General features: G+C 35.1%; 1 protein-coding gene across 2 annotated transcripts in view; it reads left to right on the top strand.

The window, feature by feature from the left end:
- Positions 1-11116, top strand: part of LOC129242928 (uncharacterized) — a 53869-nt gene extending 42753 nt beyond the window's left edge. For both annotated transcript variants that reach the window (XM_054879863.1, XM_054879864.1), the window contains exons 10-16: positions 1015-1148; positions 1989-2320; positions 4861-5182; positions 5240-6414; positions 6471-6788; positions 6846-7186; positions 10741-11116. In XM_054879863.1, the coding sequence (XP_054735838.1) occupies positions 1015-1148; positions 1989-2320; positions 4861-5182; positions 5240-6414; positions 6471-6788; positions 6846-7186; positions 10741-10883 (2765 nt within the window). In that variant the 3' untranslated portion in view covers positions 10884-11116. The remainder of the gene's footprint in view (positions 1-1014; positions 1149-1988; positions 2321-4860; positions 5183-5239; positions 6415-6470; positions 6789-6845; positions 7187-10740) is intronic.
- The last annotated feature ends 1682 nt before the right edge of the window (positions 11117-12798 follow it).

Genomic DNA, 12798 nt, shown 5'->3' with positions numbered 1-12798 from the left:
TTTAAAGCTCATTGCTCCACCAAGGAGGATAGGATTTTTTGCTATATTTTCTATATTCTATATTTTATTTTCCAGCTTAACACAAAAAAAAGTATAACCTCTGCCAAACATCCCTCAGAAGATATACGCCCGAATTATGTACAAGATGGCACAAAGTTAGTCATTAAATTTTGTTTTTGAATAACTTTTTTGTTAAATAAAAATAACAATTATGTGGAAATCTTTATTTTGACCTTTACGTGCTCCATTGCATGTCTGTTTGTATACTGCAGCTGACTAGTTCATAAGTGTGAAATATGATTGACGTGTGACAGCATTTGCAAAAATCATAAATCTTCCGATAAGGTGATTAATTTTACAAAAAATCTGCGTTCACACTTTGTACTAAAACATTAAATTATAAAAGTATATGAATCTAAAAATTAGCAGCAATTTCCTTTTACTAATAAAAGGCGATTATTCGAAGAGTCGATGCGCAAAATTTCGCACAATTTCAGTTGCGGTTTTGTGAGATAACAAGATTAAAGTAACGATACTCAAATAAATTTGGCAGAAAAAGTGTGCGTTTTCTTTAAGAATAATGAAAGGAAAGTAATATAGAAATTCGGGAATTCAATAGCTAGTCAGATAGCCATGTCTTCTTATGACCTCTAATAAGGTAATTTTTCATTGACCCAACTAATTTTGCATGTAGTTGTTCTTGTTTTTCGAAGTAGTCCCTTCCCCTATCGCTTTCCTACGTCCAGTGGGGTCCAGTTCGTATAATAATAACATAATCAATTTTATGTGGTTTTTATTTTATATATTTATATAACAAAATTGAAATAATAATTCAAGGATCTTTTAAAACTTAAACTAGTGATAAAAGGAACAAATATTTATGTGTAATACCAATTTGTAATACTCATTTTTGCATTAACTATAGTTAAGTAAAATTTAACAAGTGGCCAACACTCTTTTGCTTTATTCCTATATTATAGTAATAAAAATATGCTTATAATTTTTTAATTTCAGGATGTACCATGATGAGGAAATGCCATTTAAATACTTGTCCAGTGGGAGTCGCAACACAAGATCCTGTACTACGTCGGAAATTTACCGGCAAACCCGAACATGTGATCAATTTCTTTTTCATGCTGGCAGAAGACGTAAGTTTATTTAATCTAATAAAATTTGGTACAAAATTTCAAACGGCCACACGGCTTCTTTCCAACGCGCTTAGACCCTTTCTGGACTAACTCGTCCTGCATCCATTGTTAAATTTCACAGCTAGCAATATAAGCTCAAAAATGGGCTTCATCGCTGTACAAAATTCGCGTGCCCAAAATGCGGATTTTTCGTGAGTTTTTCAAAAGCCCGCCCCTACGACTTAAATTATGACGCTTCGAAGATCGACCGACTTAAAATCTTGGACTAGCTGTATTTTATACGCTTTCAAACAATCTTTGCGTAAAATTGCCGCAGTAGTACCATAAGGTAGGCCAAGGTGTTGAGATTCGCGCCGGATCGATTCTTCCGGGTCCTCGGCAAAACTCTCTTTTACTCTTTTAATTGGTCGAGTATCATCCAATAATGTAAAATTATTTTAAATTTTGCCGATGATTTGCCGAATTGTGCGTTCGGTAAGACAGTTCTGTACACTATAAGTTGGCCTCAGCGCACGATGAACACTTTACAGACCGTCGATTTTCGTAATATGTACTTGTCCAATCGTACTATTTGTAAACGTTGTAGAGGTGTAAGTCTTCCCATAATAAAATGCCCATGAATACAAATTATGTATTTAGTTTGACAGTAGTCACGCCTGATCTGTCAAAAAAACCCCTATTGGAAAACGTACCTCCAATCTGGTCACCCGTTAGATATGAGCGAGTTTTATTTTTCTAGTTAAGTATCCATAATGCTTAGATTTTTATGAAATCTAATAAAAGATGTGTGTAATTTAAAACTAAAATTATCTAGTCTATTAAATAGTATTTTAATTTCAGATTCGTAATATCATGGCAAATTTGGGGATTCGTCGATTTCAAGATCTAATTGGGCGTACTGATTTACTGCAAATATCAAGAAATAGGAGCAACAAATCAAATTCTTTGGACTTATCCCTCCTGTTGACAAATGCTTTAGAACTACGTCCGGGTACAAATATTGTGGGAGGTTCAGTGTCTCAGGACTTCCAGCTGGAGAAACGTTCTGACAATAAACTTATTGAAATGGCGCAAAACGTTTTAAACGGCGTTGAGTGTAATACAACAATTAGAATGCGTATAAAAAATGAAGAGCGCGCTTTCGGATCAACATTAAGTTATCATATAGCGTGGTAAGTTTACCTATTTCTTCTGACGTCATCTAATCATACCTATAGGGGAATATAGACGGTAAATGCAATTCAGGTTTCAGAAATATGGTTAAGAAAATAAGATATCAACGCCTTCGATTAGGTTAGGTTGAAACGATTGTCCTGCGGGGCACACACAGGCTCATAGCCCATTTTGATGCCGCACCTGGCATCTATCTCTCCTAAAACTTTTCTAAATCTATTTTCTACTTCTATCTCTCCTAAAACTTCAAAAAATCTTAGAAGATCCCTGATTTCCGCAGAAACAAGAGTTTCCAATTCATTTGTCAAATTGTCTACCTAAAATAGTAAATCTACATCTGGATAGAGCAGGTAAATGACACAGAAAATGCGAGATCCTCTCTTTCTATTCATTATTTAACAGCTTCTCCAAAACGGCAAGCGTTCTGAGAAGGTCCATAGAAGCTGATTAAATGATTGGTATATCGTATACAGCAGTGGAAAACTAGACAGGGGAAAATCAAAGTAGTTAATCTGGAGAGATTGGCGCCATTTGACCAGACTTAAACGGAGAGCAATGTAGCAAATCACGAAAATGCCAGAACCGACTGGAAACAAAGACATGAACTCGACTTGACACTAGATGACAGGACAGGACAAGGCGAGACAAAAGTTGCAGAAATACGAGTTGCCAAATCTAGAAATTACCATAGTTATTACGCACATTTATATAAGAAGAGGTGCACGTGCATAGGGTGGTAAGTTAAAAGTGTGAACATGTAAACGTGAAGTTAAGCTATGGAGTGTTGCAATTAAATAAAGCAAGTTGTGTTGTCATTAATTGTGACTGTTATTTAGCAATCCAATACAGTGGCTGAACTCAAAGGAATTGTTGTGAGACGGTTTATTTGAATAAAATGTAACAATTTTATAACAATAAGTATATTTGCTTGCACACTGTTTGGGAAGAACAAAAAAAACGAGAGCCACTGGTGCGTCCACCCAATTTAATTTTTGTAACAAAAAACTATCTAAGTGCCGTAATTAATTAGAAAAATCCTGAAATCCTCAGTGAATGTCCATTCTTGCATTTCTTGCCGAAAGGGATTGAAAAATTGTATGGAAAATCTCAGAACTTTTTGTTATAAAGAGTGAAAACGAAAAAAACTAGTCGATTGTGATTATTCGTCACTTGCGTATAACTAATTGTCAATAAAAAATTAGTACACATACTATATTTATAGTGTTTGTTGTCGTTATTAATTGGCGCTTTCACTTTTCGTAACTTCTACGTATTCTTCAAAATGTGTTCGGTTAAATGTGAGCTTGCGGAGAAAATTGTGAGAAAAAAACAAGAAAATGATCATTTGTCGCATAACGGTACAGCAAAAGGCATCGATTGTCCAAAAAGTGCGGTAACCTATTAGTTAAAAAAGTTGAATAAAACTATGTGGAACGAAGGCCTGGAAGTGGAAGGAAGAAAGGATTTGTGTAGCAGTCAAAAGCTAAAGAAGTGGTGCCATTATTTTGAAAAAAACATTGTCATTCACTTCGAGGAAAGTGCGCAAAAGTGAAGGTTTACGATCATATAGTGGTAAACCAAATAAGAGTGCTAAAGCACGTGCGAAAAGTTATACAGTCAAGACATCCATAAATGTGGCTGTGTGGTGAAGGACAATGAAACATACGTCAAGGCCGACTTTAAGCAGATCCTGGGCGCTGAGTTTTATACTGTAACGAAGAGAGGAGTTCTACGTGCCTTTAAGCTAAAAATGTTCGACAAGTTCTCTAAAAACTATTTGGTTTGGCAAGCCATCTGTCGGTGTGGTATGCAAAGCAAAACGTTTATTACAACGGGCACTATAAATCGAGAAATTTATATGAAGGAGTATTTACAAAAACGTTTTTTGTCATTCATAAAACAACATACGGACGCAATTCTGTTCTGGACCAATTTTACATCGTGTCATTATAGCCGTTTTACCATGGATTTGTATGAAAACCACGGGGTAAGTGTTGTGCAAAAGGACCAAAACTCACCAAACTGTCCACAATTGCGACCCATTGAAAAATATTGGGCAAAGAAAATTGCTAAAAACAAAAAAAAAATTTAATATGAGCAGCAGCTTAAAATGAATTGACGGAGAGTGCAGATACCGCTCCATTTTGTTTATAACAAAGAGAATTGATATGATTTTTTTGTTTAACGCTTAATAAAGGAGAAAATATAATAAAAATTTTATTGATATCTTAAACAAATTTTATGTTATAATTATTTTAGCCGGACCAATTTTTCGTGCTCGTCATTCTTTATTTGTCACAGGTTTGGTTGAGGAAAAAAGGAAATCTTCTATACGCCCATATATGTTCGTGTGTCAGGCAGGCTTTGAAATTGTGTGGCATTTGGGTACTCTAGGGGGATGCTAGAGGAATGAGAGGTGCTCTTTTGGATATGTTACGTTGTTATGTCTACAATCTTACAGAAAAATAATGTTTGTTTTTGGTTCAACATTTGTATAATTCTAATCAATTGTTTCTATTTTTGTTTTATATAATTACAGCAAATATGGCGAGGAAGGTCTACCACTTGGCAAAAGCATAGACATATTTTTAGAAGGATCAGCTGGTCAAAGCTTTTGTGCATATTTGTCGAGTGGCGTGAATGTCACTTTAAAAGGAGATGCTAATGATTATGTTGGCAAAGGTCTCTGTGGTGGCAGTATTGTAATTATGCCCCCAGATAATTCAGTATTTGAATCTCATTTAAATGTAATAGTGGGAAACGTTTGTTTATACGGTGCAACCAAGGGCACTGCTTACTTTAAAGGTATAGCAGCTGAACGGTTTTGCGTAAGGAATTCTGGCGCCACAGCAGTGGTAGAGGTATTGCTTTTGTTTTTTTGTGCACCTGAACCATGTATAAACTTTTAAAAATTTAAGGGCGTTGGAGATCATGGATGTGAGTATATGACTGGAGGTGTTGTTGTTATCTTGGGCTTGACTGGTCGTAATTTTGCTGCCGGCATGTCTGGTGGAATTGCTTATGTATATGATATCGATGGCTCTTTTAAGGCAAAAGTAAACCCTGAAACTGTTGAATTGCTTCCACTGGAACTTGATTCAGATGTAACTTTAGTAAAGAGTTTACTGGATGATTTTATAAAGAAGACTAATTCTCGAATTGCAAAAGATATGAGCTTGAATTGGACTGAAAGTCAGGCCAAATTTGTAAAAGTGTTCCCATATGAATACCAAAAGGCTTTACAAGATCTAGAAAATACATCTCTTTCCGAAGTAAATGAAAATCTTAGTGAAATTAAAAGACTAAAGGCACCTGCAAATGAACCAGATATTAGAGATATTGAAGAAGCCCTTCAAAATAAAGAGAATTTGCAAAACAAGGTTTTAGAGCAGCAACCATTAGATAAGGTACGTGGTTTCATCAAATATAAGCGAGAGGTGAATATATATCGAAAGGCTAGTGAACGACAAGGAGATTGGGAAGAGGTCTATAATTTTCCATATATTCACAAGCATTTGAAAACACAAGCTGCTCGTTGTATGGAATGTGGAGTACCTTTTTGTCAGTCAAATACTCATGGTTGTCCATTGGGAAATATCATTCCTAAGTGGAATGACCTTGTTTTTAATAATAATTGGCAAGAAGCTTTACATCAACTTTTACAAACGAATAACTTTCCAGAGTTTACTGGTAGGGTCTGTCCAGCACCTTGTGAAGGAGCATGCGTTTTAGGTATATCGGAACCATCTGTAACTATCAAGAATATTGAATGTGCTATTATTGATCACGCATTTGCGCAAGGGTGGATGAAGCCGGATATACCAAAGCTACGCACTGGTAAACGGGTAGCTATTGTTGGATCTGGACCCTCTGGTCTAGCAGCTGCAAGTCAATTAAATCGAGCGGGCCATTTCGTTACCGTTTTTGAACGAAATGATAGGCCTGGTGGTTTACTACAATATGGCATCCCAACTATGAAGTTATCCAAAGCTGTCGTCAAACGTCGTATTGATCTAATGACTGACGAAGGAATAGAGTTTCGAACAAATGCATATGTCGGCAAAGATATAAAGGCATCGATGTTACTAGAGGAGTAAGCGTTTTCAGATATTTTTTTTATGCAATTTTACATTTAATTTAATTTCTAAGGTACGATGCGTTGCTACTTACCACTGGTTCAACCTCCCCACGAGATTTAAATTTAAACAACAGAGATTTAAACGGGGTACACTTTGCTATGGAGTTTCTTGAAGGCCAGCAAAAAAAACAACTTGGTAGCAAAAATGACATTATATCTGCTAAAGACAAACATGTAATTATAATTGGTGGCGGAGATACCGGCTGTGATTGTATGGCAACAGCTTTACGACAAGGTGCTAAAAGTATTACCACCTTTGAAATTTTACCCGAACCACCGAAACATCGTGCCATTGACAACCCGTGGCCACAATGGCCTAAAGTATTCAGGTATGCAAATAATTATTATTTTGAAACACTCGTTTATAGATTTCATTAAATACACAGAGTTGACTATGGACACGAGGAAGTTCGCGTGAAGTTTGGGAATGATCCTCGCCAGTACTGCACAACAACAAAAGAATTGATAGGAGAAGAGGGCAGTATAAAAGCTTTGAAGACAGTTCAAGTAAAATGGGATAAAACATCTAGTGGGCAATGGTCAATGTCTGAAGTACCAGGTAGCGAGAAAAATTACCCTGCGGATTTAGTTTTGCTGGCAATGGGATTTTTGGGTCCTGAAAAATCTTTACCGTGTGAAATTGGCCTTGACCTTGATGCTCGGGGAAACATAAAATCCAGCAATGGTCTTTTCGGGACATCAAACTCCAAAGTATTTGCCGCTGGAGGTAAGTTTTATTTGCACAAACGAGTATGTACATATGTTTTATTGGGTGTATAACTTATAAAAGATGGCATTAGTATGTATTTTCGAATATGGGATACCGCCATATTCACTAGACCTGAACCTCTGATTTATATGTTTTCGCGAGAAATGGCAAAAAGTTATAGATTCCGATGAACACTATTTCAAACAATGTACTCATTTATTTATGTGTAGTTGAGGTTTTTCGGCTGCCGTAGCCGAATAGGTTGGTGCATTATTATCATTCGGAAGCGCGTAGCGTGTAGGTCCCTTAATTTGTGGAACAAAATCAAGATGCACGCCAGAAATAGGAGGAGGAGCTCGGCCAACCACCTAAAACGGGTGTATGGGCCAATTATATATACTTTATATATATATATGTGCGTATTAATGGGGATTTTTACAAATATTCAAGACTTTTTATATTGGCTTCTCCCCGTCTTTTTTTGCCACTATTAAAGAAATGCTTTTCTCTTGAATTAAAAGCATATTTCGTTAAAACCGAAAAATGATTTGTAACTCGGAATGTACAAGTAAGGATACGTCTGCCTTCAAGATTCTTTTCCCTGCACCCATATTTATAGGTGCTTTTCTCTTATGATACTATACTAGTGTCACAGATGAGTTTATTTTATAACAAAAGGAATTTAAGTGTTTTAATTACAATGAGTATGAAAGGATGTGGTAGATATCCGTCAATATCCGCATTTGCATCGTCATCGGCATCCAACCTTGGTGCTAGCGTGTATCAGGGATTCATGTGAATCTTATACGATCCAACGGTCGTAGTCCAGTAATTTTGTAACCAGATATGGACCTTTGGAAGCTCGATATACTTAGTGCAAGTCCCCGGTTGCTGTAGGCACATGATCGATGACGAACAGACGCTTTTGCTACTCTTTCAAAATACAATATATTTAGGGGCTTATTCTTGTTTACTCTCGGAATATGCATTAACGTGATGTACCGATAAAGCCCGCATTCGAGCGTTTGACTATGTTGTTGGCAATGCTGCTGTCTCATAGAAGAGTGATCGCCATAACTTAGAAACATAGCATGCAAATAAATGTTGACCGTTTTATTATTTACTCTCTGTTTGCGAACAAAAGCACACACACTCGCTCTCGCTCTGAGCAAGAGACTTCGTTTCTTTTTGTTTTTGTTTTCTCTTGAGCGCATTGAGTTCAGACATTCGTGTGACGCTCTTTTAAGAACATTGCAGAAGGAGAGATACGATTAACGTTCGCAAAATGAGACTCAGTAAGTGAGCAAACGACTGAAAAAGTCCATGCAAACGGTCTTCACATTAATTTGCCTTGTAGATAAGAAGAAATGCATTTTTTTAAAAGAACAATTTAAATTTATTTCCAATTATTTTGCTGTTTTTTTTATGTATATACATACATATACCTATATTTGTTATTTATTACGAGTTGAGCTTAATAACTAACAAAGCGTTAAGCGTTATTAGGTTCATGCCAAGTGATTCATAAATTGGATCCATTATTTAAATCCTTCACTGTCCAGGAACAGAAATAGTTTTCCATCGGTGGTGACAATTTTTAATATTGAAGAAACAATTAAATTTTCACTTGAGTGATACGTCACTTTTATTTTTTTTCACATTGCTGCACTTCGGTGTCCTCGTTATTGTTCCATTCTTAATAATATAATTAATAAATTTCCGCATGTTTTGTAGTCAAATGTCGCATATATTACAAATTGATTTATTTTCTTGCGGATTAAATTTAAAGAATTGATGCACTTTTTTATTCAAATCTCTTCCCTCTCATCTGAGAGCTGGTTAACAGTGTGAACTTGGGCACACTTCTAAAAATATTTTCACCATGTCATCATTAGCTATAATGGTTTCACATCTTCGCGTTATACTTTGTGTTAATTTCTGCACGTGTTGTGGAAGTAATCGCCTTTTGGTAAATTTAATTCATCAAATCTGTATTCCAATTGACGGTAAACACAAATAAAACGGCCGAATCTTTTACGGAGAAGCAGCCCTAAACATGAACCTTAACTGGATGCTAAATGTTGTCGATTATCAGCAGTATACCAGGAACGACGTAGGCAACTATTCGCTCAAAAAGAAAATTCATCCGTGAATATTACGTTTGCCCAATTCCGTTCCGAATTTGTTTTAGTCCAAGCAAATCATGTTTCAATTTTCTCCAGAATTTGAGGTCTTTTGTTTGTAAATGTAAACTTTTCCTTAAAACTGCTTCACGCCACGGTAAATTTGACTTTGTCACTAACAAATCAATGATCTTCTGATCCTGCTTTGGAGAGGTATTTTGGAGCCTCGTCCAAGAAAGTCGGAAATTTTTTTAACTTCGGTATAACACTTCTTCCATTTATTTATGAACGTATTTGACTTCTTCAAACACTATGTTGCAGACGTACGTGACATTTTTAAACCTTCACAGGTGTACATAGGAACACTGCTTCAAATCGGTTTTCATACCTGGAACACATTTTGTAAAAAAAAACGCACGCTTTCTAAATTTATCGCAAAATTGACAAATTGCACAATGCGTATTGCGAAAAGATACGCCTATTTAGCAGTATTTAAATCTTTTTATAACGGAACTGTAAGTTTGATTTTTGCCGTTCAGGCTTCCAGACAGACTGTATTATCCGTGCACAACTGTATTATCAGTTGTGTGCAAGATACTTATCACATATGCTACTGAACTTCATCATCGCCTTAGACATATTCTTCTTTTTCTTATTAATTGGTGCGATAACCGTTTAAGCGATTTTGGTTGCGTTTAACAAAGCGCGCCAGTCGTTCCTTCCTCGTGTTAACCGGCGCAAGTTCGACACACCAAGTGAAGCCATGCACTTCTCCATCTGATCTTTTCAACACAAAGGAGGCCTTCCTCTTCCACTGCTACTACCAGCTAGTACTGAATTGATTACTTTGAGAACCGGAGCGTTTGTATTCATTAGGACGACATGACCCATCCAATGAAGCCGTTGGATCTTTATCCCCCTTTCATTGGGGAAGGATTTTTACGTGCAGGAAAAAATTCTCCTTGTTTTTGTAACTACTAACTTTTTTACTGCCTTTTTCAAAAAAGTGGAACATACATATTTCCCCCACTTGCTTTTGTTAAAAATTTTTTTGAAACGCTGAAATGATAGGCTGATATGTGTTAGAAATGTTTAAACAGGTTTACTTATTATATTCATATTTTATTTTTTCTTATTAATACTAGTAATTAATTAAAAATAAATTTATAAAGCATCAATTCATTTCAAAAATTATGTTTTCCCTTTGTTAAACTACTTTATTGGCAAATCGTATGTTACCAGCGACACATGTACTATACATATGTATTGAGTATATGTGCATATGTATCTATAGTATATTGTACATATTACAATGGAGAATCTTGAAAATGTTCAACCCCATTTTAACATATTTATTTCACTATGTCATTAATTTAAAAAGTATCTACATGAGAAAGATATTTTAAATTCAAATAAATCTAAACAAGTAAAACTTTGTTTTTATTTTAGATTGCCGCAGAGGTCAATCATTGGTTGTTTGGGCCATTACCGAAGGACGACAGGCAGCACGACAAATAGATAGTTATTTAATGGGAGTTCCTAGCAGCTTACCCGGACCTGGAGGTGTTATAGACATGACAAGAAATATTTAAGGGAATATCTTAATGTCAACCACTTAAGGGGAAGAACCAAAATGTTTAATTTATGTTCTAGTTACAGCCAGTGTTTTCAACAGCATAAATATTCGTAAGCCAAATTTAAAGAATCAAACCAATAAGAAGAAATGCTTGTATTTAAAACATAAATTATGAATATGTCAAATGAATGCGTCTATTTGCCAAGTTAATCATAATTTGATAATAAACTTAAACGTTACAGCTTTACACTTAATTTTGTTTTATATTAGATTCTGGAAAAAAAGAATGAAGAGAAAAAATTTTAATATATTGTAGTATAGTGTTCGATGAATTTATTTTATTGCTTTGCTGACTTTATGGAATAATGGATAATATTCCTAAGGAAAAAAAAATTATTACACAACGCTTTTTTAATTCACTTTTTTATGAGGAATTGGCTTCCAAGATATTTTTGCCTGCTGATTCTGGCATCCAAAAGTACCCATCATATTATGGTTTTGAGAAAATTTCGGGTAAAGCCCAATTTTGGGTTTGCATTATGTTTTTATGGGGCGTGCCTCATATGGAAAAATAATGTTTAATTGTGGGAAGTACATTAACCGTAAATACGCATAAATGCATCACTGTACTTTCTATTATATTCTCATGCCACATTAGCCTTGAATAAAACACTTACTCGCTTATAAACATTTCAATTATTCAGATTATGAGTCCAGCCCTTTTCTATGGAAAAATAGTGATTTTAATCTATTGAAAGCTATAATATTCGATAAATTTGTGAAAGATGGTGAGCTCGATGTACAACATTGATAAATTGGAAGGAAACAAATACGACACGTGGTGTGGGTTGATTCGAAGTGCCTTAAGGGGTAACACCACTGTAGAAATTTCAAAAAATTGATTTTTTTTTTATAAGCTTAAAAAATTCTTTGAACCTTTTAAAATACAGAACAAAAAGTTTTATGCGTTACCGAAGTTTATTTCATAAATATTTTAAGCTTTTAACCAAGCGTTAGTGACTGCTACCTAACGACTTCTCCAAATTTCCAAACTTTAAACGCGTTTTTCTCAAAACACGTTTTCTGAAATTGGCACGCAACATAACTCAAACAATTGTAAATATTTTTAATCAGGTTTTTCACTACGTCTGTATAATAACCTTCTTAAGAGAAGAGATTCGATAGATTAATTTAAACGATTGTTATAATTATTTAAGTGCCGTTTTTTTAGTCCAAAATAGAGTTTTTTCCTTCAAATGCTTGCTAGTTCCACAAAAATAAATATTTTTTAAATCCCCTACGTTTTTCTCTAGTTATTCTTATCTAGATTAAGAAAAAAAATGTTTCTTTGTTCCAGATTAAAATTTGCACCCTCTGTGCTGCGTGCCGCGGAGCTCCTTCAAGAGAAACCATATTACAAAAATGTCTCCAATGCCGCCATTTTGTAAAATTTTTCGATCAAATTTTGTAGTTTTGTATTTTAGTATATAAGTAATAACTTCCCAAATCAGAGTGATTGTTTTCCCTTTCCTTCTATAAATTCTTTAAAAATCGTGTTTATTTTACGCGTGTACAGTGGTGTTAGTGTTAATTTTGTCAATAAGCGCCACCCAAATCAACAATGTGAAGAAATATTCTAATGTTCAACAACACATACAGATTTTCAGGGACCTAGTTCATAAGTTGTCCGCAAATGATATCACTTTTCAGGAAGAACTTTATTCAATAATGTTGTTGGACATCCCACCCAGCTCTTACGAAAATTTTGCAGTGCCAGCTTCCAAGGTTAAATATTTTAAAAATCAAACTCGTTGAGGAAGGTGGCAGTTGTGAAAATAATGAACACAACTTCGCGATTGTGACAACAAGCGTCTGTGGCGCGCAGCGCAACCAACTACAATGAGAGCAAATGCAATAACGGTTAACATGGT

This window comes from Anastrepha obliqua, chromosome 3 (genome assembly GCF_027943255.1).
Source record: "Anastrepha obliqua isolate idAnaObli1 chromosome 3, idAnaObli1_1.0, whole genome shotgun sequence".
Taxonomy (NCBI): domain Eukaryota; kingdom Metazoa; phylum Arthropoda; class Insecta; order Diptera; family Tephritidae; genus Anastrepha; species Anastrepha obliqua.
Note: the sequence above shows the minus strand (reverse complement) of the source record. Positions and strands in the feature narration are given on the sequence as shown.